This window comes from Zonotrichia albicollis, chromosome 7 (genome assembly GCF_047830755.1).
Source record: "Zonotrichia albicollis isolate bZonAlb1 chromosome 7, bZonAlb1.hap1, whole genome shotgun sequence".
Taxonomy (NCBI): Eukaryota; Metazoa; Chordata; class Aves; order Passeriformes; family Passerellidae; genus Zonotrichia; species Zonotrichia albicollis.
In genome coordinates this window covers 43,497,428-43,523,361 of record NC_133825.1, presented here as the reverse complement: position 1 = coordinate 43,523,361, position 25,934 = coordinate 43,497,428, and the positions used below count along the sequence as shown (strand labels likewise).

Sequence of the window (25,934 nt, the reverse complement as noted above, 5' to 3'; positions counted from 1 at the left end):
ACAGGCATTCCCTTCTTATGTTTGTGATGTATGCATAGAAGGAACAAATGCCACGCTCTCCCAATGTGAACTGGGAATGAGCATCCTTGAGGTATGATTTAAACAAAGATGCTTGACACACTGTCAGTTCTATCCTAGAAGGATCCCAATGAGCTGGAAAATGGCTGTGTGCAAGTAATAGAGGATTCTAATATTACTTGGCAATACATAATTACTGATCACACGACTTCCACCTCAATATCATTGGTTTTGTCTAACTTAGGTCATAAGGGAAACCAACTGCAAAGAGAACGTGTGTGCTGCCCAAAGTTTCCACATCATTTCCAAAACCTTGGCAGTGCTCACAGCATCTGCTCCCAGGCAGCCCAGGGTGCTGCAGGCCAGGAATGGAGTTAGCAGAGCTACAGCTATGCCAACAAACTTGCATGATAGCTCCTGCCTGGCCTAGGCATGGCTACAGAGAGCAATCCATGAGCACCAAAACTCACCATGCACAAGAAAAAATGTATATAGCCACATAATCCAATACACTCTACTGGGTGAACACCTCAAGCTTTTCTATTTGCTTTTGACCCTGAACAAAGTGAAAGTTGTAGGACTAAATAATTTACCTATTTTGAAACACTAAGTGGCTGACAGGTACCATAATAGCACATGGAAGAAGAGCATTCCAAATATATGCCTACAAAGCTGGTGGAAGGTAAAGCAATGAGAAAACAGAACATAACAGGAGGATAAAACATGTTTAAAAAAGAGGTGCATTTTTTCACAGGTTGAGAAACGTGCAGAATGACACAACTGGTGTGTTATGGAACCCAAATCCTGTTTCTAAACACCCATACCTTCCATGCTTTACACACAGCAAAGATCAGCAATTACTTTTCAAAGACTTCTTTATATGGTAAATAGAAGCTGATTATGAAAAAAACCTAAATGAATACATTTTTACTGTCAAGATGCACATCATAGGTAAATTTGAAAACAACAAAAATAGTCCCTCCAAAAACATTTTAAGCTTCAATTTCAACAATTACTTTTAATTTCCTTTCATAATGTTTTTTCTTGTTGCAAGACTATAAACACCTTCATTTCTTTTTCATTTCCTTGAAACATGAACAGGGAATAAGCTAAACATCCTTACTCCCTCATTGCTCTCTTCAGAGCACTTACATTTATATATTTCTTCCAGGAAATGGATTTGACAAAGCATCAGTAACACTTTTATTTTCAAGCACTTCCAAAAATGATATTCCAAGCCATAAACAGCAATTTAAGAACTAAGTCCTCATCTCAGAACTCACAGGGAAAAAAATTTAACACCCCTCACCCTCAAAAAATGAACTAAAACTCCCAAATAAATAACAGATAGTGATCAGGCCAAAGAAGAACACCCAGCTGAGCTTATTTCCAACATAAGTCAACTGAGTTTGCCCTCATCATTACTCAATACTTTTTAATCTCTTAAATGGATTTTTGAAGGTTAAAAGGATATCTTTTCTGGCTCTTAATGATAAAAGTTAGCCTGAAAGCATATTTTCTGGTTTATTCCTGCATTTTGGGCACATACCATGCAGTCTACTATTTCTTACGAAGGTGTTCATCCTGCAGTGAAGTCTGAATGAGTAAACTGGTCACATGTGCAGTGTCACATTACTGGCCACACTTTCTTGTCAGGGCTCTTTTGTCATGTCGCATCATTTTAGGCAGTTATTCAAAGGATTTTAAAGGTGCAGGTAGGTATTTTATGAGAATGTTTTTGTACAATGACCTAGCAGAGAAGGTAGGTCACCATAAGAAGTGCTTCCAGATAATGCAAGTGCTACTTTAAAATGAGCTGGGATCACTTCCAAAGTGAACACCTCCCTACAGAAGCATTCACTCACACAATTCCAGGTTTTATCTGACAGGCATTCTGGGAAATACTAGTATTTTAATTGAGTCCCAGCCAGCAAAGTGTTGGGATTTATGGTGTAAACTAGGCTGCACTAAATTTTAGCCTGAAGTGAAAATACTCACTGGTATTCCCTGTACAGCCTCATTTACAGCAGCTTGAACTGAAACCACGGAAGTGGCTGCATATGAATTTTTCCTCCCCTGAGAGACAATGTTGGAGCATATTGACATGCACAAGTACTGCTTCAGGAAGTCCTAATGAAATGTGGCTGGCTTAATCACTGGGCTTTTTATTTGGACACGACACCAAATTCCTATGAAAAATGAAGATGGGGCTAAACTTAACATCAACTTAACAACTTGACCGAGCAGCTCCTTGCATCCATCTGCTGTGCCATTATTCTGGGCCTGTGAGGGTGAAGTTGCCCAGGCAGAGAGTGTGGGAGGAGACAGACACAAGAGGCACTGCAGCAGCCTTACCTGACTGCCCGGGTGGAGGAACTCCTGATGGTCCCCTGGGCAGGCACAGAAACACCGTCAGGACGGCGGCTCTGTTTCCTGAGCACGGCTCGATGGCAATCGGCTTAGGAGCACCCTGGAGAAGGAAAACACCCAGGTTAACCTCTGAGATCTCCATTCCATTTTCACTCATGCACCTTTAGGTTTTTTTTAATGAACAGTGTAACAGTGGGAAGATATTTTTCCTGTTGCAGTCCCACAGATTGTCTGAACCATGTTAATTGACTTAAAAATGAGTGCTGACAGCCCACGCTGCAGATCTAACCAAACAAAAAATAAATCATCATAAGGACAACAAAATTTTACTGAACTGCTAAATGTAGTGATATCAAATTAAAGCTTAGGAAACAGCAACTTTTTGATATACACATTGGTATGTGAGAATAGCCAACTTCCCCATCTCTATTAAGAAGCATCCATGTGAAAGAATTCTGCTTCAACAGCAGCCATCACCTAGTCAGCCTAATGCCAAAACCATAAAATGAGAGCAAATCTACGTTATATACCAACAGCTATAGGCAGTCAATCCCTCTTGAGAGCCCCAGACCAGGAATTCTGCCTTCTCTCTGCCTGTCACACTAAGGAAATATTTCTTCAAGGCAGGACGGACCTTCCTGATTCTTTTTGCATATGCAAAAGATAGGTGCAGTGCTACTACATTTATACATGCTTAGAAACTCTCTGAAAATGTTGCCTGTGTGATAATCACCTTGCTTTATCTTCTATAAAGCTATGATAGCAGTGCTGTTGATGGCAGGGGTTTTGTGCTGTTACTAAACTCTCATTAACTACATAGATAATTAAATTTGCAGCTAGCCTTCAACTAAATGGTTGCTACCAAATTGTTCTTGATTTACCAAGGACAGTAGGAGTTGGAAAAACAAAGCAAAGCACTCCACAAAGGCATAGAATAATAAGTTTTTAAGATGAAAATTTACAATGTATCCACACTTCCATGTTCCCAAGCTTTGTGTTCACTCAGAGATAGGCATTTCACTTCTGAAAGTTTAAATATTTAGTCAAGCACTAAAGATATTTCTAAAAACATTAGGTCAAAATCAGCATAAGCATTTCTTTCTTTTTCTGTTTGTAAATTTTCTAAATGTCTGTCATGTTCCAAGGCAAAATATGAGTTCAACATTTGGATTCAAAATTCAAAGCCAGAAAACTTTCTATTTACATAAAAAATGCAATGTATATATAAATGTCAACTGATTCCAGTATTCTAAGAAAAAAATGATAGTTTAGTCAAGTTAAACACACTACAAAGTACTTGGTATAAGGAGAACAAAGGCACTTCCATCATGTAAAGCAATAATAATTTTCTGTTTTTCCACCTCGAAGTAACCAACATTTATTATTGCTCAGTGAAAAATAGATAAATATACTTTTCTTTTTTTACTTCATTTACTTCATTTAAGAGGCATTTCTGTAGATTCTTTTAAAGGTACAGCATTAAAGAACTTGGGTAAACAATGACATCTAATTTAAAAATGCTGTGCCATAGGGAATGACAACTTACATTCACCAAAACCTTTACCAAATGATGAAACAGAAAACTAAAACCCCAAAAGCTCCAGCTGGTGTTACTAAATGCAAGCAATAGAGCATTTAAGTCAACATTCCTGACTTGTCACAACAGCAAATCAAACAAATATTTGAAAACACAAAGGACATGAAATCTTCATTGTAAAATGTAATTCAGAACACTTTATGCAGACACACAACTGAAAGGAACAAATTCACTGCTATGACTTTTAATTTGGTGATTACTTTCTTATAAATCCACATGATGGTATTTTCTTTTCTTGTGTAATATGAACCCTTTGATCAATAGGCCCCATCCTTCTCTGTTTGAAGTTTATACTAATGCTCTTCAAAACACAATTGGAGGAAATTATTTCTGATAAATACTCTTTCAAAGGACTTAATCCAAAAATAAAATATAGTAAGAATTTTGTGGGTTTTTTTCTTTATAAAAAAATTATTACTGCAGAAGCAAGATGTCTTATCTTAACCTCACATCATTCAGGTTCCCTAGCAAAATAACACAGTAGCATAGAGCAAATGATAATAATTTAGATAGCCTAAGGTTTGTCAGTTGTTTAAAGATAAATACATAACCATGAATCAAAGATATTTCACAGGGACATAACATGTTCTCTGAAATGTGCAATTTATCATGCATTTTCCACGGGTTTTTTGGAAGAGATAAGGTACAAGTTTGTTTGCCCAAAGCAGTAAGCTACCATGATTTACCAGCTAGAATTATCTTTTTTTTTCTCCTTGTATAGAAAGTGACTTACATTTTTTGCCAAAACCTCAAATGACGATCACAGATTAATAAAACTTTATCAGTGGAAGACATAATAAACAAACACTTCTTTGATAAACTTTTACTCCTATGGTCCCTTTTTTTACACACACTATGACAGAAGGAAGTGTGTCAGCTGGGAAGGTGAAAAAGAAAGTGGCAGAGAACTATGAAGGAATAAAGAGCATTTATTATTAATATTGATAGTAAAAAAGAAGAGTAACCCAGAGCATATGGAAAGAAGAAATAAGTGGAGAGGGTAGGGATTAAATGAGGTAATAAAAAATTTGATAAAGTCTTATCCACAAATTAAGAGTGTATTCATGCATTTATTCACAGAAAATAAGTATCAGGTGTCATCTTCCCAGATTTTTATTAGAGAAAAGGTTCTACATTCTCCCAATATTTTCCTGAAAGTCCTAAAAACCCAAAGTTCAACTGCCTGGTGAGTTTATGAGGAAATACCAAGCTTGGGAAGATTCTTTTGGATCTGTTTCAGCAAGAAATAGATTTGGGCCAAATTATTTTTCTTTCCCTTCACAGGACACATGACAATATTACCATTGCTGGCAGAAAAACATATGGCACCAAATTCATGATTTATAAAAGAAAGCAGCTCAAGAGGTGAGTATATTTATTTAAGTATTGACAACCCTTGCAAATCTTGCATTATTGTATTTATTTGTTTGGGAATAAAAGAGTTGATCAGCGTTAGGAGTGCAGACCAAGGAGAAGCTGGGAAGTGGATTTTGTCCCCTTGGGGGGTGGGATGGGCAGCAGAGAGCAGGAGGATTTTAATGGTGCTGTGTGAACTTGTCCAGTGTCCAATCTCAAGTTCTAAGCAATCTCAAAAGGGGCAAGCAGAGACATGAGAGAGGAAAAACCTGAAGAGGTGAGAAGAGCAGGAGGACAATGACTGAGGGAATGTTCATGGAGCTGCTCTAAGTGTTCAGCATCTCCTTGTGAAAATGCACTGAAACTTCAGCGCTGATTTCAATCTATGAAAATATTTAATATTGTGAATACAGGAAGATGCAAAGTATAAAGAGTTTTGGTCTATCTGTATTCCAAGAAGGGTGCCTCTCAGAAGTGCTGTAAAACTTCTGATTTTCAGTACTAAGTAATATCCCTCTATATATTTTCTGCTATAGTCTAAGTTAGGTGCATCCAATTTTTAAAAGTGCATTATTATACCATAAGACAAATACTTCACATAAGACTAAATGGCTGCAAACTCATGCCAAAAAAGCAATTAGAAAATTGAGTCAAGGAATTAAGGATTAATGTGAGCATGTTACACCTGTCAGAAGCAATAAGTATTTTGACAAGAACAGAATAAAGTTTGACAGTGTGCACAAATACAGATCTGACATATAAATCAAGTATTAAAATGCAAACAGCTATGCATTAATCACTGTAATGTTTCCTAACTAAAATGGTCTTGGTAGTACTTACAAGAATTCATTATAAATAAAACTTCAGTTCTTAAAAAAAGGCTTGAATCATACTTCTTATTGTATTAATTAATTATGTCAATTTAAACTTAAGTTTTTAATCATATTATTAAAACAGCATTAATCTGGTGAATTCCACACAAACTAAGCTAAATACATTGGCAAATAAACAATCAAATCTGTTGTTGCAACAGGATTAGGACCAGACTCAGAATGTAAACAGCCACTTTTCTGGATTTTTAATGTGGAAGATTCCAGAGGGGAAAAAATGAAAAAAAACAAAAAAGATTTTGTCCTCTGAAGAGGTAAAAGATGCAGAAAAGGAGGAAACATAAAATTCTGACTGTTACATTACAAGTATTCACATCTTCATTTGTTCTCAGCTTCTGGTGCTTTTCCTAAATTCTTTGGTTATTTTCTGAGTTACATGATTTATTTGGGATACACAAGTCTCAGATTCCAAAATGCACTTGAGTACCCTGGATGGATTTTGGTCAAATTAAGTTGCCTACATGCAAATTCAAAAGCCTCAAGAACCTATTAGCCTTACTATTAGTATCAAAAATGTCCCAAGATTTGAAAGTTGTCTCTACCTGCCAGGCACATTTTGGTCTCTTCAATGCCTGCTCAGGAATCAGTGTCATTCCTGCAGCTGTCCTGGATGTAGAGCTTGATCAAGGTAGCTGTTCCCAAAACATTCTTATCAAATCAGGTTTTTACATTCCAGTTGTGGTCACTTTCTTTTAAAACACAGTTGAAATCACAGATCAACTATGTTTTCTATGGTAAGGATGAACCCTCGTTACCCTGTTCTGCTTTTAAAAAATGCATCTTTGAGGTGACATTCTCTGGCCTATAATTAAAGATGAAGTGTCAAATGCTGTGATTGTTCTGACCATTTTCAGTGTGGTAAATGTAGACTTCTCAGCAGTGCTAAGAAAAAAAAAGAAAATTCACCCTCCCAAAATCACAGAATTCCACTGATGTCATTTTCCTGGGGCATTTTGGCCATTTTCCGGGAGAAACTCCAACTGTCCCTTGTGCAGCTATCCCTCCAGGAGAAGGAGATGGCAGACTCCCACCTGCAGACAACCTCCATCCTACCTGCACCTGATTCTTTCCATGGTCATTTACCAAGAGAGTCAAACCCAGCAGTAACAGCAGAGGAAGGAAGCAGCACTGTCTGCTCCTCCCACCAAATCCCACCACTTTCACAGCACCTGCTGCTGCCCCAAGGAGAACCTGACACTTCCAGAGGGCTGGAGCTAAGGCAAAGCCAGGAACAAAGCCTGCCATCAGCACTGCTGGTTCTGTAGCATGTCACTTCTACACCACATTACTATTCTAAGTGTTGGGTGAACTAATGAACTAATGCTCATTAACATACTTGTGAGTATGAGCTTCCCACCCACCCACAAGTTTTGACAATTTTCTCAGATTTATTCAATGAGTAATGAGCTTTAATGATAGTGCAACCAAAAAAAAAAAAAAAAAAAGCTTTCACAAAACATCATTTGTGTAAGGGAGAAATCTACTTCAGGAAACACAGAGACAGAATAAATAAACAGGGCTGGGGTACTGAACATTGCTTGTGACTGGCAGAGGAAACAACAGTTCTTCATATGACTCCAGGGTTTTACAGAAATTCTGAGCACCTACTGAAGACTTTCATTCTTTCATTTAATGCATCACATCAAGTTCCTCTCTTGCAATTAGTGAGTGGAAAGCTTCACCTCATTTAAACCTGCAAGAATGGCCCAGAGCCCGATTGTCCTCAGCACTTTTGAGTTTCTACACTGCACCTTCTTTTGCCTGAGGATTTCTAAGTGATTTCTAGTTTTGGCTAATGAGATTCCACTAACCTATTGGAGGTACAGAACCACATTACCAACAGCAGCAAAAGCTGGTGAATTTTTTGTTGTATCTCATAATTCTTCTACCTAAACTGGAAGAGACTTGAGGCGACCACCTTGCTTCTGTGACAGAGTGACTGAGTCATCAGCTTCACCAATTCACTGAGAGGACTCCACCAACCCTACCAAACCTTCAACATAAGCAAGTTTTACCTAAAAACTTCTAGCACGTCTAATAAAGCTTTATTGATAATTAAATGCAACCCAACCAAAATTACAGTAACATTTCTCATTACTTCTTTAACAGCAAATTATCTTTCCATTGTAATTCTGCCCCACTGTTCTTGCAGAACACAAATCATTAATTTCCTTGTTTCAAAGTAGAAATGGAAATCTCAGACTATACTGGAACATTGTTTTCCATAAGAAAACCAGGGGAAATGAACAATAAATAGAATACATTATGATTACCAAGCTGTTATTATGGCCCCAGTGCACAAACTGCATTGTTATCCTTCGATTTATTGTCTTGCTTCTCTATCTCAGCTCTAACAATGATAGACTGCATTCTTTCATAAAGTCTTTTCTGAGTAGAATATGGTTGTTAGTTCTGTACTGATCTGAAATTTATATATCTTAGTCCTAAAGTGTTTATGCTCAGAAGAGTCATATATTTAATATAAGAACTATGTTTATTTGCAACAAAGTTACTCTCAGTTAATCCAGTAAAGGAGTTCATTTCAAAATCTAATACAATGTCATGTGGCATTTCATTAGCAAGAGAGTTATGAATTGACATTCTGATAAAAACTGATTTACTAAGACCAAGCTATGAGAAACACCTGCAGATTCATTTATTTTCAATGGGGTTTCCAGAAAGGGCTCCTTATTCAGTTTTTGTCCTACTGCCTAGAGGTTGCTTTTCCTGAACTGTGACATCAGTGTGCACCACCCTGGAATTTTCTTGATTGTCATGAGACACTGAACAGAGCACAAGACATTGAAGTAAAATTAAAAGATCAGGTGGCTGTAAGGAACACTGATTGTATTTCTTTATCTATGTGCCCCTGTATGCAGTTCCCTGTGTCTTCATACCATTAAATAAACTTGGTTTTACTTTACTATTACATCTTGCCCATTAATGAGGGTAATTCCAGGTTAATATGGAAAATATTGAACATAACTTAGAGCGGATGGTGTGTGTAGTAGTTGGACTGGATTACTGCCAGAGATATCCCCTAGAGCTCCCAGAATATTCCCCTATTAAGCTCTATGAGTCTGATTAAAGGCTGGCAGTGACAGCGTCCAGTTTGTGAAAAGAAATTTATCTTGGCAGCATCCAGGTAGATCCTGTTGGGAAAAGCACCTGAGACTCTGTGTCTGTGGCATATACCAGGAATCATGTATCCCCAGGTACCTTCCTGTAAATTCTTCTGACTGCCATCCTGTAAGTCAAAGCGGTGCTGTGCAGTGAAGTGATGCTAATGGGCATTTGTTTCCCAGATGGGCATATCTGCTGGATCTCCAAGGATTAGAAATGAGAAGTAGAGAATTCTATTATTCCTTTACAATTCAGCCTTAAAGACTTACCCATGAAAACTCATTTCCCTGGGGATGAATAACTGACAGTCCATCACTGCTTGAGCTTGGGCTGATCACTTCAGAGCAGAGAGTCACTCCCATGTGTCACAATGGGTTAATCTCACCCTAGACTGCCTGTAAAAGAGGACATGGTCCCCTCAGAGCCACTACTAACTTTCCAGGGTCGGGAAAGATAAAGCACAAGGCACAATTTAAACTCTGCCTCACTTGCAGGCTGACAGTGTGGCTGTGGTAATAGGCAGGGCTAAGTGTGAGCACAGCACAGGTTTCTTTCACTGGGAACAAGCAAACTGAACCAGCTGCAGGCTTTTGAAATGTCCATGAGGAGCCCAGAAGGGCAGCCCTTTGCTCAGGGGGGGGAATGATAAAGTTTCAATCTGTCATTGTGATAGTGAAACTCAGACAGAAGGCAGAAGCTCCGACTAACAGTTACCTTTTGTGATTGCAGAGATCGTATTCCTGTAGCTCTGCATCACCCCAGAGTCATAAAAGATAAGGTTTGATCATCATTTAGGAGATCAATGCCAGACGTGAGGGTTAGGAAAGGCAAATGTCCTAAAAGGATTATGCTGTATTTTGCATTTCTTGCAAAATTGGAAAGAAAATATAGTACCCTGTACATCATCCAAAATATAGTGTTAGTGAACTTTTCCTCAGCAATGCTTTTCAAGTTCTTTTTTAACCTCCTGGCCACATGCAGGATGCCTAGTGAATGATAAATTAAAACATTTCTACCTGGAATCGTAAAAATAAAAAAGAGAACTAAATCAAGACATTGTGAAAACTAGCTGTCAGCAGAAGGGATTAAAGTGCAAACCTGGCAATATTCTTAATGCAGGAAAAAAATGTTAATGGCACCAGAATAACAAATTACTTTCTATCATGACAACTTACACAGATCACAGAGTAGGGAATGTAGGGAGGACACAAGCAAACGTCTGAAAGCGTGACATAGCTTTTCTTTTCATTGTCCTTGCCATGGCCCAAGGACAGCTGTAAAGTGTGTACACCAGAGCCAAAACCATTCTGAAACAAATGATCCCTATTTAAGATTTGAAAGTCTATAGAAGTTTTCATCCCAGTGACTGCACGTGGACATTGTGGATCTGATCGTAGCTGCTTCAGCAGCTGGAGAGCAACGAGAAATAAAAGATTTCTGTTATGCAAGGAAAAGGAATGAGATGGCAGCAAAAGGGAGCCTGGTTTTGCTGTGTTATATGGTGGTAGAGCAGCATGTGTTAAACTGCCTTGGCAGCGGTTGCTGCCAGCAGGGGAAAAGGGAGAGGGAAGGTTGGCAGGAGTGTGAAAGCTCAAACCAGACCTTGTCTAAGGTGTGGCAAGATGTGTCTCACTCTCCTCTCTTGAGGATCTCCATCACCTGCTCTGACCATTCACCAACTTAAAAACATAATTGAGTAGTTTTTCACTCTGATCTTATGAATTGACTCAAATCTGAAATATCAGCTGCTTAAATCAGCACAGCGCGAGTGGCAGCAGAACTATTTTGATTTACACCAGCTGCAAATCTGACACTATGTTATTCATTTATTAATACTGTCCTTGAAAAATCCTGCAAATAAAATCAAGATCAAGTATTATCACTTAATGTTGCTTCCTAAGATGCTCCCCATCAAGATTGTTAGTACTCACTGTGCTCATATTCACAATATCACTAAAAATGCACCAAAAAATGGAAGCTACAGGATCTAATCTGACAAATAATTAGACACATGAGAATTAGTGCTTGGAGAAACTTTGCATTAAAGCAAACATGATTACTTGCATGAATGGAACTATTTATTCTTGTTACTCACATTAGCTCAACCTATCTGATGGAATACTTTTTTTTAAAGAGACAGATTTTTTTACTATTAAAAAAGAAAAAAACTGTTCCTTTAAAATATTACAAAACCTGCATGATTTTTACTAATTCACTACAGATCTACAGTATAAAGTATTTGCTGAATCCCACTTACATGGAAAGTAAGCGGGTCTTTTTTGGGGGGATTTTGTGGAGGGTTTTTTGGATTTTTTTTGTTTTGTTTTGTTGATTGGTTTGTTTTTTAGGGTTTTTTTCTTGGCTTTTTGTTACTTTGTTTGGGGTTTTTTGTTACCATATTCCAAGGTTGCTTATGCTCTTGGGCATTGCTAACTGAAAATGAGTTCTATGGAAATATAGCCCAGCTGAACTCACCCTTCTGCTCCAGTTATATTTCCTACAGCCCAGCAGAACTTCTAATTATGTCATATACTTATTATTCTCTTCATTACATTAAGGTGGTGCTCAGTCACCACCACCAAAAATTGTGATTCACATTAAGTTCTATAATCCAAATAGTTTTTTCATGAAAGTATTTATTTTGCTCCAGAAAATGTTGTCACTTTAAATTTGACACTGCAAAATTTAGCAGCAGTGATGATGATTTTAGCATCTTATCTTCAAAAGAAATACCATTTTCACAGCAGACTGGCCACCTTTTTGAAAGAGTTTCCTTGAAAATTCACAAATTTGTGAACTTTTCATTGGAATTTCCTTCAGAGCCTTGCATTTGTTAAGGTTTGTACTCTGTCCATAGATTTTTCATATCTAACCAAATGATTTCTCTTCCCTAGTTTATGCATAATGTTTAAATCACTGACAAGACTAAAGCAGAGAAATGTTTGTTCTGTACATCACTCAACGGAATAACACATTTACTTTTGGTCTCTATGTAAACTCTGATTTATTTTAGCAGTGACTAAATGATAAAGAGGCAGATAACACATTTTACCATTATTTTCTGATTCTTCTTCCCCCTTCCCAACATCTTTCCCAGTCCTATAAAAATAAATGCTCTGTATCAAATGCCACTGGTTAACAAGAAGCAGAAGGAGCAGGAACTTATTTACTTCAACAAGGGTTGAGATTTGAGATCAGTCACCAAGCAGATGTTATTTCTGAAGCTGAAAGTTTTCATGATGATTGTTACTATGGAAACCAAGCTTTGTAAAATATTCCAAACAAACACTTCTTTATTACCCTGGGCTGTAACTACAGTGCTCTGCATTAAGGCTGCATCCCACGGTAAGTTTTCTACTGTGCACATTTTCTTTCTGGTTATTTGCTTTCAGTAGTAACCACAAGACAGGGTTTCTGTAGGTCTAAGAAGAGACTGTATCACAGTACCAGCCATCCATAAAATGACACACACTGTACTCATTCAGCACTAAACTCCTGTCTCTTTCACTTCCCCCCTCCTGTGGGCAGCCACTCAAATCAGTGTTTCCCTGTTCAGCAACAGTGAAAAACAGGAACCCACTGCTAATTCCTGTGGTTAGATCAGCAGCACAAAACCAGCAGTGGTTACTAAATGCCAGCCCCAGCCTCTTTAGCAATTAAACCATTCTTCATTCTTAGTAGACTTTGTGAAGCCCGTGAGTCACCCAGAAGGCATCTCTCAGTGGCCTGTCATGCCATAACCACGAGCCTCAGACCTGCTGCTCTCTTTGTGAACTGTTGTGAATCACTGGAAAAGCGAAATTTTGGATCCCAGTTCCAGTGAGGCAGTGGGGCTCCAGCACTGCAGGATCCCTGGCTCCGAGTGCATCCCCGGGAGGGCACAGATGTCACTGCTGGGTGACCTGGAAGCACCATGGAAGCACCTGGAAGAATGGCCTGTGCCAGTGGGAAGGGGCAGGTGAGCCCCACACCTGTGCTTGGTATTTTAACCACCTCGCCCCTTGCTACAATCCAGCTCCCAGAGATGGGGAACAGGGCAAACTGCAAACAGAGGTTAAGGAGTGGCAGCTGGCTTCTTGTAACAGGGAAAGGAAAACTGTACTTAGGGCTAAGCAAGGAAATGAAAAGGAATTTTGTTGCAGAATGAATGTACCATGTGGACACTGAGAATATTCTTTGTCTGACGCCTTTCTGTCTCCTTTTACAGAGAAATCCTTATAAAGGATAAAGTTATACTAATATTTCAAACTATAGGTATATTCGAAACAGGTGTGGTCACAACTTCTGATTATTAGAACTAAAATTACAAAACAAATTTCATCCTCAACTGACTGCATGTGCTCACAGTCTCCTTTTACTTTTTATGCTCTTTTTCTGTTCAAATAGACAATTTTACCCAAATCTTTCAGAAACTTCTCAATTATCTTTGAGATGTGTGACAATTATGATTTTCCTCTAATACCAGTTCCATCCAGAGCTTACAATTTAATTTAAAACTTGGCCTTGACTCAGGTAACATTAAGGATTCCTGCTTTTCATTATTGTAAAACAAATCTGTTTTAAAATACAGCGATGCAATCAGAGCACAATTAGATTTCCATAAGAATATACAGAAGTATGGGACTTTGTGTGCCACTGGCATCTATTATAACACAGCAGAGCAGGAGAGCATTAAGCAAAAGAGCACAACTAAAGAGCCAGCTAAAGAGTTTTAGTTGTGGTGATTTGTTCTCTTGCAATAGTGTGCTGAACATAATAATAAAATTAAAAATATTTTAAAAAGATTTTAAGCGTGAGAAACGTGTGGCATAAGACACTCTGGGAAAAGGTCACAGACAAAGCAGGCATGTTTTATGAAGATAGAGCAACAATTTGGAAGTGACTGTGTGGGACAGAATACAGAGGCTGCAATAAAGTCACGGCACATGTGCTGGTGGACCAGTGCCCAGAGAGGGGAGTGCTGCAGCTCAGGGCTGTGGTTACAGGAAGGTTAAGGGTGCAGAGAACACACAAACTGTCCTTTCACTGGCAGCTCCCTATGGATACCCAGAACATCCTAAAAGATTTCCTGCCTGTGAAGTAGGGTGTGCTTTCTCCATGGAGGAGGAATTGTGGATGGCTGGGCCTAATGTGGCCAAAGCCAAATCCTCTGGGTAGGGGCACTCAAGGGATCACAACAGCCATGCAAGAAATCCAGCTGCCTCCTATTCCCAGCTTGAGTAAGCTCCATTTAAGGCCACATTGACTTAAGGTGACTTTCCCAAGCACAAGGAATTCTACATATGTGCAGTTAGGCTACCTTCATAAAAAACTGCCATTATTTCTTACTGTGCTATCAGAAATCTCTGGAATATGATGTTGGAGGAAAAATTTAAGCATAATAAAAGGTACATCAAAGACCTTGAATGAAAAATCTTCTTGAAAACCTCCCCAGTCCCAGACAGAGCAATTTCTCATAATTTCCCAAATGTCTATTGAAATGAGTTGCACTAAAAGGTTCTAGAGCCATCAATATATTTAAGAATTTAATGGAGGTCTTTTAGTCCTCTTTGATCATAAATTGCCAGAATGGTTTCTACTCCCTCCAGTTTCCTTGTCCCTGATTTTCTGCTGTGACATTTCTGGATGACTTCCAGTTCTGATTGTTGTAAAGTCCTTGTTTTTGCAGAATCACCTAGTGTAGAAATTTGCAATTCCAAACACTATCTTTTTTTGGTCTGTTTATCAGCTAACAGTCTTTGCTCAAGCAATCTTTGCCCTTCACATTCCAATTGGTTTTGCCCTTATTCAAACTTCTATGAGTTTACCATAAGTAATGTAATTTAAAACATAGATTAATATTTTTCTACATTTAAGAAAAAAATTATCTTTGGGCAATCTTTAGTGATGAGAAGTATCTGAACATACACATAATGACAGACTTAATTTGCATCATTACCATTTCACCCATTCAATCTTTCTAATATTGAGGTTTATTTTTATATTTTCTTTATATATGTAAAACATTTTTTTATGTTCACATGAAAGGCCTCTTTGTATAGTTAAAATTTTTCTCCAGCTTGACTGGTTTTGTTCATTAGAGTTTCCTAATTTTCTGTGAACTGCTGAGCAAGCTGAAGATTTTAATTGGATATATCACTTTATTTTTTCTTGTAAGAGCCTTCTTATTAAAGGCTACTCATGTAGATGATATAGATGTTAATCAGCTTGCATCTGTCCTTCTAAAAGATTCTGTTAGGTCCCTAATTAACCATCTGTAAACAAACCCTTGCTCAATAACAGGGCTCAGGCATTTCTTGTGAGGTAGGCAAAGCTGGTGAGGGCCTCCTGCTACCTCTCAGCTCTGCTGTAAATATTTGACTCCTCTCAGTATACAGAAAGTAATTGGAAAAAGACAAGTGACTCACAGTCTAGATTGCAGATCACTGGATTCTCTCTAATTGAGTCACTGTTATTATGAGAAAGCTTTAAAAATTGCAGGTGTCAGGTGCTTTAGCAGCACTAAGAGTTGTGTATTCCAGAGCTGTAAGAAGCCAGGACAGAGAAGACCATACATTTCCTATGATGAAAGTCAGGAGAGCCAGTCTTTAAAAATAAAATTACTTCTGCAGATAAAAAATAGGGGGCTTTTTCGCCTCCAGAAAGAAAGGAACATTTTTCTGTGCATTTCCCAAGATCCTGGTCTACCAGAACACCAATGGTCACTGAAAAATTCTTTCTTATTTTTGATTTTTTTATCAATAGTAGTCTCCTTTAAGACTGCTTTCAAAGCTCACATCTCCCTGACTTCACACTGTGGCACTTGGTGCACTCTGCAGTGATGACAGGAGTTTCTCACCAGCTCAAGAAGGGTAACCAAGCACCCTAATAAATCTGGTCTCTCACAACCTCCTGGGGAGCACATGGATACTTCATGTGCAATAAGGGAATCCTTTTTTCTTATAACATATTTGGCATTATACACCTAAAGCACTCTATATTTATACCCATCCCATCCCCAGCATGCTGTTAAGGACCACATCTGCTCACTAAGACTTGATGCACACCCCGTAGCTCTTTTCTTATGGGATGCTCACAGCTGTGACAGAGACAGACACTGTTATTGTCCATGCTTAGGAGCAATTTCTAGCACAAAAGGAAACCATCTTCTCTGTTCTTACAAGCAGATAACTCACTGACGTGTGTCAGGAGGCATTATTCATTTTTACCACACAGAAGCACATCAAGGGTGCCACTCAATCACATGGAAGGGATTACAGCCACTCTGAGGCATTTCCAGTCCTGCCATCATATCTATTTCTCATCCTTCCCTCTTCTCTCCAGTACCTTACTATAAATTACAGGTATTACCTGCATTGCTGTTAATCCACACTTAAAATATGCGATGACCACAAATACAGGACCATTTGCACAAAACACAGGGAAGTGACTGCTTTTCCACAGCATGTCTTGAGAGCAGGAAGCATGACAGAATCCACCTAATTTGGCGCACATGACTTTAGAGGCAGATTTTGATTTAGTACTAATATTTCAGTGGTACGGTTTTATGCTTTCCACCAACACTTCAGCAAGGGCTCATTGTGGCTCTCATGTTCAAAGAACTTTATTTTATCTTTAATTCTCCAGTTGATAGAGCTGTTTTCTGAACAGCCCTTGTATGTGATTAGGTCCCTATTATATAGTGTTTAGGAGCTGAGAAGGATCATTAGGAGTTGAAAAGAAAATAAAGACATAAAATGAACTTGCTAATCATCAAAAGTTGAAAACAAAAATTTATGAAGGGAGAAAGCAGAGCCACAAATCAGAGATGTAACCTTTTTCTGCAGTTCTGTTTCTCTCAGTGATCTCCCTCAAGATCCAGATTTGTTATAGCACATCCATTTCATATTGATTGCAACAGATTGTGTAACACGAGACATCTTGTCTTTGCAATTTTCCAGATTCTTCTGAAAGTAAACTCATCAAATCATCTAAAAACATGTCACCAGAGCTCTTCAATATTGCATCTATCCCATCTTTCCTTCCCATTACCATGTGCATGCAGATGATTAAATTAACACTCCCCTGTATCCCACACAGATCATCATCACAGCTGCTGTGTCAGATATAATCCATTGCACCTCTGTTCACCTGTTCCACACTTGCAGGACAAAAACTTCTCTTTGGGAGACATAGACCGATTTTAATACCTAAATATGTTTTGTAACAGTTGTTCCCAGCTCTAAATGTCAAGGCACTTCTCAGTTTTAAAGATCTGGAACCTATCTAAAAGCTCATGGTATATACACTTGATATTTCACTTAGCACCAGTGAGCACTTTTGGGCCTCCTACCCAATGATCCTAGGAGCTGGAAATTAAAAGGTTGGATAAATAAACTTGGGAGATTCACAGCATTCCATTAGGATACAAAACACTTGCTTTTAAAGACCCTAATATGGGTCTTTATATTTAGGCTGAAACAAACAAAGGAATTAGCTTTATAATCTAAGAATACAAGAAGTAAACCCATACCACAGTCCCTAATTTCCTTTTTTTCTGCTGTTAAACATGTACCATATGCATAATGTACGGCAATGGTATCTTATTGATGATTGCTTGGTGTGATCTATAACTCATATATTGCTCATTTGTGAGTAATGCAAGTCCTCCCAAACTCCTGCTCACACACATAGAAAAGATGAAAATGTTCAAAGAATATCACTTTAGGAAGGCCACATTATTCCTGAATGTCACAGCTTATGCAAGTCCTGCTGAAAAAGGCAAAGAACTAACTGACATCACAAAATTACCCACTCTAAATGCATTATACATTTAAGAAAAAGTAATTTAGAAACATGAAATTCTTCCTCTCAGAAAAGTTTGGGTGTTCTTTTTAAAATCTTTGAATATAAAGCCACTTTCTATTAATTCAACTGCATAATCACAGAATGGGCCAGGTTGGAAGGGACCACAGTGAGGTCCTGCTCAAGCAGGGTCATCCCAGAGCACATGGCACAGGATTGTGCTGAAAAACAGAAAATGGTGAAATTCTCAGATTTTATAATTTGCAAAAAAAATTCACTTTTTTTTTTTTTTTTTTTGCATTTGATAAATAAGAGTCATTTTACACAGCATGTATTTCTAGTTTCTTGGGGTTTGGTACAAAGATTCTATACATAGGCATCCAATGCCTTCACCATCAACATCTCTGCAGCACATAATGAATAGGGAAGGATTTTTTACATGCCCAAATTTTTTGAATTTTGAAGAATAGGCTAAAATATTACAGTTTTTTGTCTGTATTTGGTTACAATTTCTCTAAAAATTCCAAATATCCAAAATTTTAAGAAGCTGCATCACACAGCCCAAAAATCTGGGAGTAAGGGATGCTCTTCCACTAGTACATAAGAAAAGCAGAACACAGGAATATGATGTAAAAGAAAATAGATGTAATTACCTATTACAAGAAGAACAGATGTTAAAAAAAATGAAGTTAGGTCTTTAGAACTAAGGAAAATTAAATTTAAACCAACTATTATACCATATTCTTGACAAAGATCAAAATGATCGAATGTCACTTTTCTTTCAATGTCTATGTCAGCTTGAAATAAAGATAGCACTTTAATATCATTTACAAATACATGTTAGCTATTATAACACCATTTGTTTCATTCACTCATTACTAATACCTAAACACAAAGTAAAAGTTCAACAGCTCCGTTGACAGCATGATAAATTACAAGAAACCAAATGAGTAAAACATACTACACTTGCCATTACACAACCAGGGAGACTGTAAAAATAACAGAAATCTTTAATTAACTCAGGAAATTAAAAGGTGAGTTTAATAAAGAAGCTTAATAACAAGACACACTCAGATGAACTCACGAGCACATGTTAATCAAGAACAAGGAGTAATTTCAGGTGCATGACTAGATACTTATACACAGCTTAAATTACATAAAAGATAAATGTGTTAAAGTGGTATCTACATACTGATGAAACTATGATGTTAGAAACACAGGCAGTGACCATAAGTGTCTAATAACAAAAAATGGGGAGCAGGGATGATTCCTCAAAGAGCACAAATTAAATGAGAAGCTGCACTGAGACTGACACAGTGGTTCATACCACTGAAGATTCTTATTGCCCTGTGTTTACATGTAGATAATAAAAACTATATATTTTGTAGGTAGAAGTTTTCAGAACAGAACTGCACTAGATTCAATTAACTACTGCGTCAAAGATGAGATTAGTATAAAGTCTTATTTCTGATAGCTGCCTAAATCCTTTGCTTTCAACAATCATATTTACTGAGTGTGCACTATAAGTGCAGACAATAGGTACTACTCGTGGAAAACTCACAGTACACATTCAATAGGTGTTTAAATAGGAACAGAAGGATGGCTCTTTTCTATTAAAATACACTGACAATTACCAACATTAGGCAGAAATGTATGTCCTGAAATATTTAATTTTAAAACACCAGAAAATGTTACAGTGTTTGAGGTGTTTAAATAGATAACATTGTTGCTTCAGTGATTTTCTTAATGGATAGCAATTGAAAACAAGATATTTCAATTAAGAGTTCCTACAATCAATTGAACAACTACAAAACCTCCCTATAAATAAGTTATGGCCTCCTGAAATTAGAGCATTTAAAACACAGAATAAAACATCAGTATCCTGAATTTAATGGATAAAACTATGACTAAGTTATTCATTAAACAGCACCAAGTATTAGTGTTGTCCTTCTTCAGCCATGTGGAAAATGTTTGGAAAGGTTCAGTCCCCCCAGATCTAACACAACCTTCAGGAAACAGCCACAGGCTTCAGCAGTTTTACACTTCCCTGGTAGATTTGCAGTTCCAAACAAAGGTAACTCTTGTCTAGCCCAAGCCTTACAAAATTGTTATCAGCTGGAGCATTCCAGATGCTGCTTTCAGTGACAAAATACAAATTGAATGAAAACAATAGGGTTTACATTGAAAAAAGTGAATTATATCTGAAACATATCTCAACATTGTATGTACATGTGGCTTTGAAAGTGATAAACTACCAAGTGAATTTTAATATGGGAGTACTCTTTTAATGAACATTTACAAATGATCTCTTGGCTTTTCTAATCTCAGTCCTTATTCATCTTGGTAATTCTGCTTTTGTTCTTCCTACAAAATATATTCCATGGGCTACAGAATTGAACTTACTCAATTTATAACCTATGGTTTTTAACTTGTTCAAATGAATTTGGCAATGTGCGGTGGTGCCACATTTATTCTCAGCAGCCATGCTTCCCCCCTCCCCCACAACCCCCAGTTTATTCATTTCCTAGAGGAAATTGCAAGTTAATAGAAAAAGCAGCACTGGAACTGCCTCACATCCTATAGTTATTAATTAAGTAAAGTCTGGTTCAGTAACTCTGGATACTAAAAATACAGAGTTAAACAAACCCTAGTGCTTTTTGAAATGGAGTTTCAACTTCGTCAGTCATTCTACAAAATTTATGCATTAAGACATATCTTTCCTTTAAGGTATTTTCCAAAAATCTCAGAGTAAAAAAAAAACCCAAAACAAAACCCAAACAGCTCTTGACCATTTCTTTTGAAGGAGTGAACTCCTTCAAACCATACCAAAGTTATGTTGCTGTTGTGCAAGAGCCACTAGCTGGGTAATTCTTTTTTATTCTCCTTTATCCCTATTGCAGATTATTTCCCTCCAATTAATAAAACAAGAAGGTACACTACTGATTTTGTTGACAATGTACAGTAATTAGTAAAGCTTAAAATTCACTCGTGTGAGAAACTTTTAAGTGCTCCTGATATCTGAAGATCTTACAGCATAATTATAGTTACAGTTGGTATTGAATGTTAAGTCAGTAGGTAGCATGCTGGGAAAAATGCACATAAACTTAGGTTCTAACAAGCCTATTCCTTTAAAGTGAGCCTTTTCTTAAAAGTGAACAGGCTATTATTATTAAAGTGATTTTTTGGAAATGAGGACAATAATGGCTTCAACAGCTATGTCAAATATTTTTAAAATTCTGAATGGAATGAAATATATAAAAAGCTTATGGCAAGTTTAAAGGTTGGGAACAAATGGTGTTACAAATGCAAGAGGAATTAAGAAATATCGATGAATTTCATCTGTGAATATGTACATTACAGAGAACACTTGCAAACATAGCAGTTTGTATCCTATGAAGTAATTGGGTCCCTTCTTCTCCCAGGGAAATTAATGGATGAAACTCTAACTGAAAAGCAATACCAAGGAAAATGAAATGCCATAAAATATAGGAATTTACAATAGATTAAATTAGATTGTTTATTATACATTCACCTTTGGTTAACCAGTAAATATTTAGGTTGCTTTGCTCTCATATCTGCTTTTATACTCCAAACAAGACATTTGTGTCACAAAAGGAGTTTGCTGTGTTTGCTCAAAGTTACCCAGCAAGTGATGTTTGCTGTGCTCTGCCTCAGTGGCTGAACTGTGTCCTCAGTGCCACATCCTACACCCTGGGAAGGGGAAAGCTGAGGGGCTGCAGAGAAAGCATTCCTCCTATTCCTTATTCAAGGAATAAGGAGCCCGTCCCCAGCCCTGTCTCTGGCTATTGGCACCTCCATCTGCTGATTCCTGCAAAGGGTCTGTGCTGAGCTCCTGTGGAAACAGCCCAGGGGCTGCCACCCCTCCAGGCAGCCACACACATCACACTGAACAAACTACACCACAGCAGAATTCACAGTAAAAAGGAAAAAAAAATGGGGAATTAAAGATTACTCATAGAGATCACAGTAAAGAACAAAGGCTGTGGCTAGCCACCATCCAAGCTTTTTGACTATGACCTTAAACTGAAAAAACCCACAAATGCCAACAATCTCTAAATCACTCAATAGAAACCCAGAGCAACAAACAGAATTGTCTTATGAACAAGTTTTCTTGTAGAGGTTTGAAATCTATTCCATCAACTTGCCTACACATAATATGAGTGACTATAAAAAGGGCTGAGTGCTGAAGGACTGCTTTCCACATTTGCTGTTGCTTTCCATGTATTAGGACAATTATCCCCCTTTTCTTTTCTTCCCCTCAAGTGGATACAAACAATCATGTTGTGCATCAGTAAATTTTCTCATAATTTATAGTGCCTTTTAGCTTATTGTCTTCAATGAAAAAGCTCTTATACTGAGCAGTAGATACATTGAATACTTCAAATAGTACAGGAGAAAGGCCATTAAATTAATTCAATTTTTTTCTAACAGACACTTTTGCTCTATTGCACCTGAGTTCCAGTTCTCTTCTTCCCTGCCAAACATATTCAAGACCTAAGGGCCTTGGATACCTTTGAAAAATCTATTTTAATGACAGTGTTGAATTCTAGATTGGAGGCTAAAGACATCCTCTGCAGCATGTGCTATGGCAGCCCATTTCTGCTGCTGGTGCTTTAGTGTAAAAATCACTAAATTATTTCATATGGAAGGAAAGATGGTGTTAAGATATCAGCTTTAGAGCACAGCACCTCCTTTAAAATTCCCTGTGCACTGACTGGTCACCTCTTGGGCTGGGGATTGGATCTTCCTTTTTCATCTCTGCATCACAGCACACAGCCCTGCTAGATTTCCCAGCACAACCATTCACCCTGAAAGCTGCACTGCTGCAATGATTGACCTTAAAAATAACCCAGAAAAAGAAAAGAAAAAAGCAAATGGAGGTATTTTTTAGAGTACAATACTTCTTCAATTCACTTCCCAGAGTTATTCTTCAAGCAGTTGGGGGGCATCAGTAAAAGTGCAGAGGTAAAAGGTGTAAATGATAGAGCCTGATGCAGAGGACGGAAAATATTGAGAGACAGTGGTGCTGCTAACCAGCCAAGAACATCAAACTGCTCATTCCTTATCTAGTCTGCATTTCTCCTCACAGGAGCTAGTTTCACCAAAACTAACCATTTATGTTATACTAATCAAACTTGTTTACAACCTGCCTTTAACCAGGAGACTGTTTTTTCTTTTTTTCCAGACTTTGAGAGGTCTTTTTTCCCTGACAGCTGGCCTGGTGTTTTATTTCAGAAATACATTAGTTAGTTTAATAAAATATATGGCTTTTCTGGGAAATCTTTCTGTTCCTACGGAGTATGTGATTAACAGGCTGGCGAGTTAAATTTTACGTAAGCAGGATATATATCTCCAACCTCTTAAGCATCTTGTCTCAGCTTTCTCTGGAAGACTAGGTCTGTTGCAGGAAAAATGACCACTACCTCCCTACCAGGGAGAGGCTTTTTCATATATCAGCCCTTTATCCTCCTTGATCTAAAAACTCCCTCAACTTTACCAATGAAGAAAACCAGGAGGCCAAAGTAACTCCTCTCACAACTTGCTCACAGCAAGGGAAAAGCTCCACGTGCCTCCAGAGCTCCGTGGCATTTCTGCAGTCAGAACCAGGTTCCCAGGTCCTGCTGGTTTGGCAGAGATTGCATAATGCTGACACATTTAGGTAGGGAAATTAATCAGGCACAGCCTGCCATAATAACCTTCAGTTGCGAGTGACACAGGAACTGGAAGGTTTGGTTGGCCTGGGACAAGCTAGAACAGAAAGTGGAGACATGAAACGAGATGTCTTTCTGAAAGCACAAAACGTTCCTCTCAGTAAATGTGTTATGAAAAAGGAAGTTGTAACAGTAAATTAATTCACCTGGATATGATACACAATTACCTGAAACAGCTGCTTGTGTACTTGAGTTACTGGCTTGCTGTGCTAAAACACTAATTAAAAGTAGATTGAGAGAAGATAGCACTGACATTTGCATTTCCTGCAAGGTCACTTCTGAAAATTATTACTGTAATCCAGGTAAGATGCACTGCTTAATGCTTTTTGGTTCACATTTTCTTATTTAATGACAATGTTCAGCCCAGTATTATTTAACTCTTTCCTTCAGACATTATATAATATGCCATCAAAAAAAATTACCATAAATTACACTTGTAAGAGGATTAAAACCAAAGTTGTTCTCTCCAAATTAATTTAGGTAAGTACACTAGATAAATAAATCAGCACCCTTCAGCTCTGAGAAAGCACTTCAAGCAATTTGAAGTCATTAAAAATACTTTTAGTTCCAACATTTTGGCTCTTTGAACAGTCTTAATGGTTATATGACAGTATGTTCTACTACTGGCAGTATGGCTTTTATTGCATGCCCTGATCTATTTGATGATCGTGGCAGCTTTTTAGAGAACTACAAAGAAAAGCTGGAATAATGAATTATTTTTCAGACAAGACTAATAAAAGTGTTCATCAAAAATACCATAAATGTCAGAAGCTCTCATAAATTCTACATTTTATATATTCCACCTTCTAAACATTCAAGCAGAAGAAAAATCCTAAAAGGAGGATTAAACACGAGAGGGTGCAAGCCAAGAAAGAGCACAGTACAGTCCATGTGCCCTTAAGAAAATCTCAGCACTTCATTTAACTGATCTCATTTACTGATTTATGAAGTAGTATTATTCTCCTATGACTCAATTTCTGAGAGCTTATAAACATCTCCTATAGATTAATACGATTATGTTTGATTTCTGGTTAGATTATAAGGTATTCCCATATGACAAGACACAGTCAATTATCCCCCCTTATGCCACTATTATGAAATATTAGTGGGTTTTCATACACTTCTATCAGAATAAGAAGCACTCCCCAACACATTTTCCAGTGACTTGCACATCACTGATCTTGAGACAACAGGAATTTCAAAGTACAATGTGAAATGTATCTATTCCATTTATAATTATATGCTTCACTATTTTTTTAGTGACATTTATCAAGATTAGATGATATTTGACCCTCTTTCCATCGACTTTTAAATAGGCCTCGAAAGGAAATTCTCACTGGCAATTGAGGAGAATAGAACTACATATAGCATTGTGGATTTGTTAGTGAAAATTCATTTTAAGATTTTATGAGGTTCCAAGAACATTATGCTGGAAAGTAAAATTATAGAGCTGTCAGTTATGTCTGTTGGATGGTGTACTTGTGTTAGAGCAATGCCAGGAAGGTTCAGTAATTTTGTTGAGGGGTTTCCATAGAGCTGTGCAGAGGCTTTGTTCTAACTATGGTGCAAATACCTGCTAATTTGCTGCACTTTCTAACTGAAAGCAATGAATTTAAAAAAAAAAAAAAAAAGAACAGGTAATGCTTAGACACATGATGAACAGGCAAAAAGATGGAGCAGAAATCAGAGAGGCTTTCAGATGCCTTGATAACAGTGGTGCAGTAGATGGCCATTTCCAGTCACAACATATATTTTCCTTTACCATGCAAACAGTCACGTAAACACCTCTGGCAACAGCTGTAAAAATAAGCTGCCATTGACTTGAGCATGCATTAGCTATTGTTCCTCTCACAGTGCAGTCTCAAGCAAACACTGACTATATATAAATATACCTCTCTATGTATTGCATCTTACAGCAATTCCACAGAATTGTTCCATAACCTCCATGCCCAGAGGAGAGTCCACTTATTTAAAATGCATGATTCTTGGTGTGCAAAGTGAAATCTATACAAAAAGTTTCACGGAGTACCTTTGGGAGTACCAGTGTGACCCTTTGGAGAGTGC

The 25,934-nt window shown here is 37.6% G+C and overlaps 1 protein-coding gene across 2 annotated transcripts in view; it reads right to left on the bottom strand.

Annotated features, from left to right (window-relative positions):
* ATRNL1 (attractin like 1) overlaps positions 1–25,934 on the bottom strand; it is a 438,168-nt gene that overhangs the window by 49,050 nt on the left and 363,184 nt on the right. For both annotated transcript variants that reach the window (XM_074545284.1, XM_074545285.1), the window contains one exon: positions 2,374–2,488. In XM_074545284.1, coding sequence (XP_074401385.1) covers positions 2,374–2,488 — 115 coding nt within the window. The remainder of the gene's footprint in view (positions 1–2,373; positions 2,489–25,934) is intronic.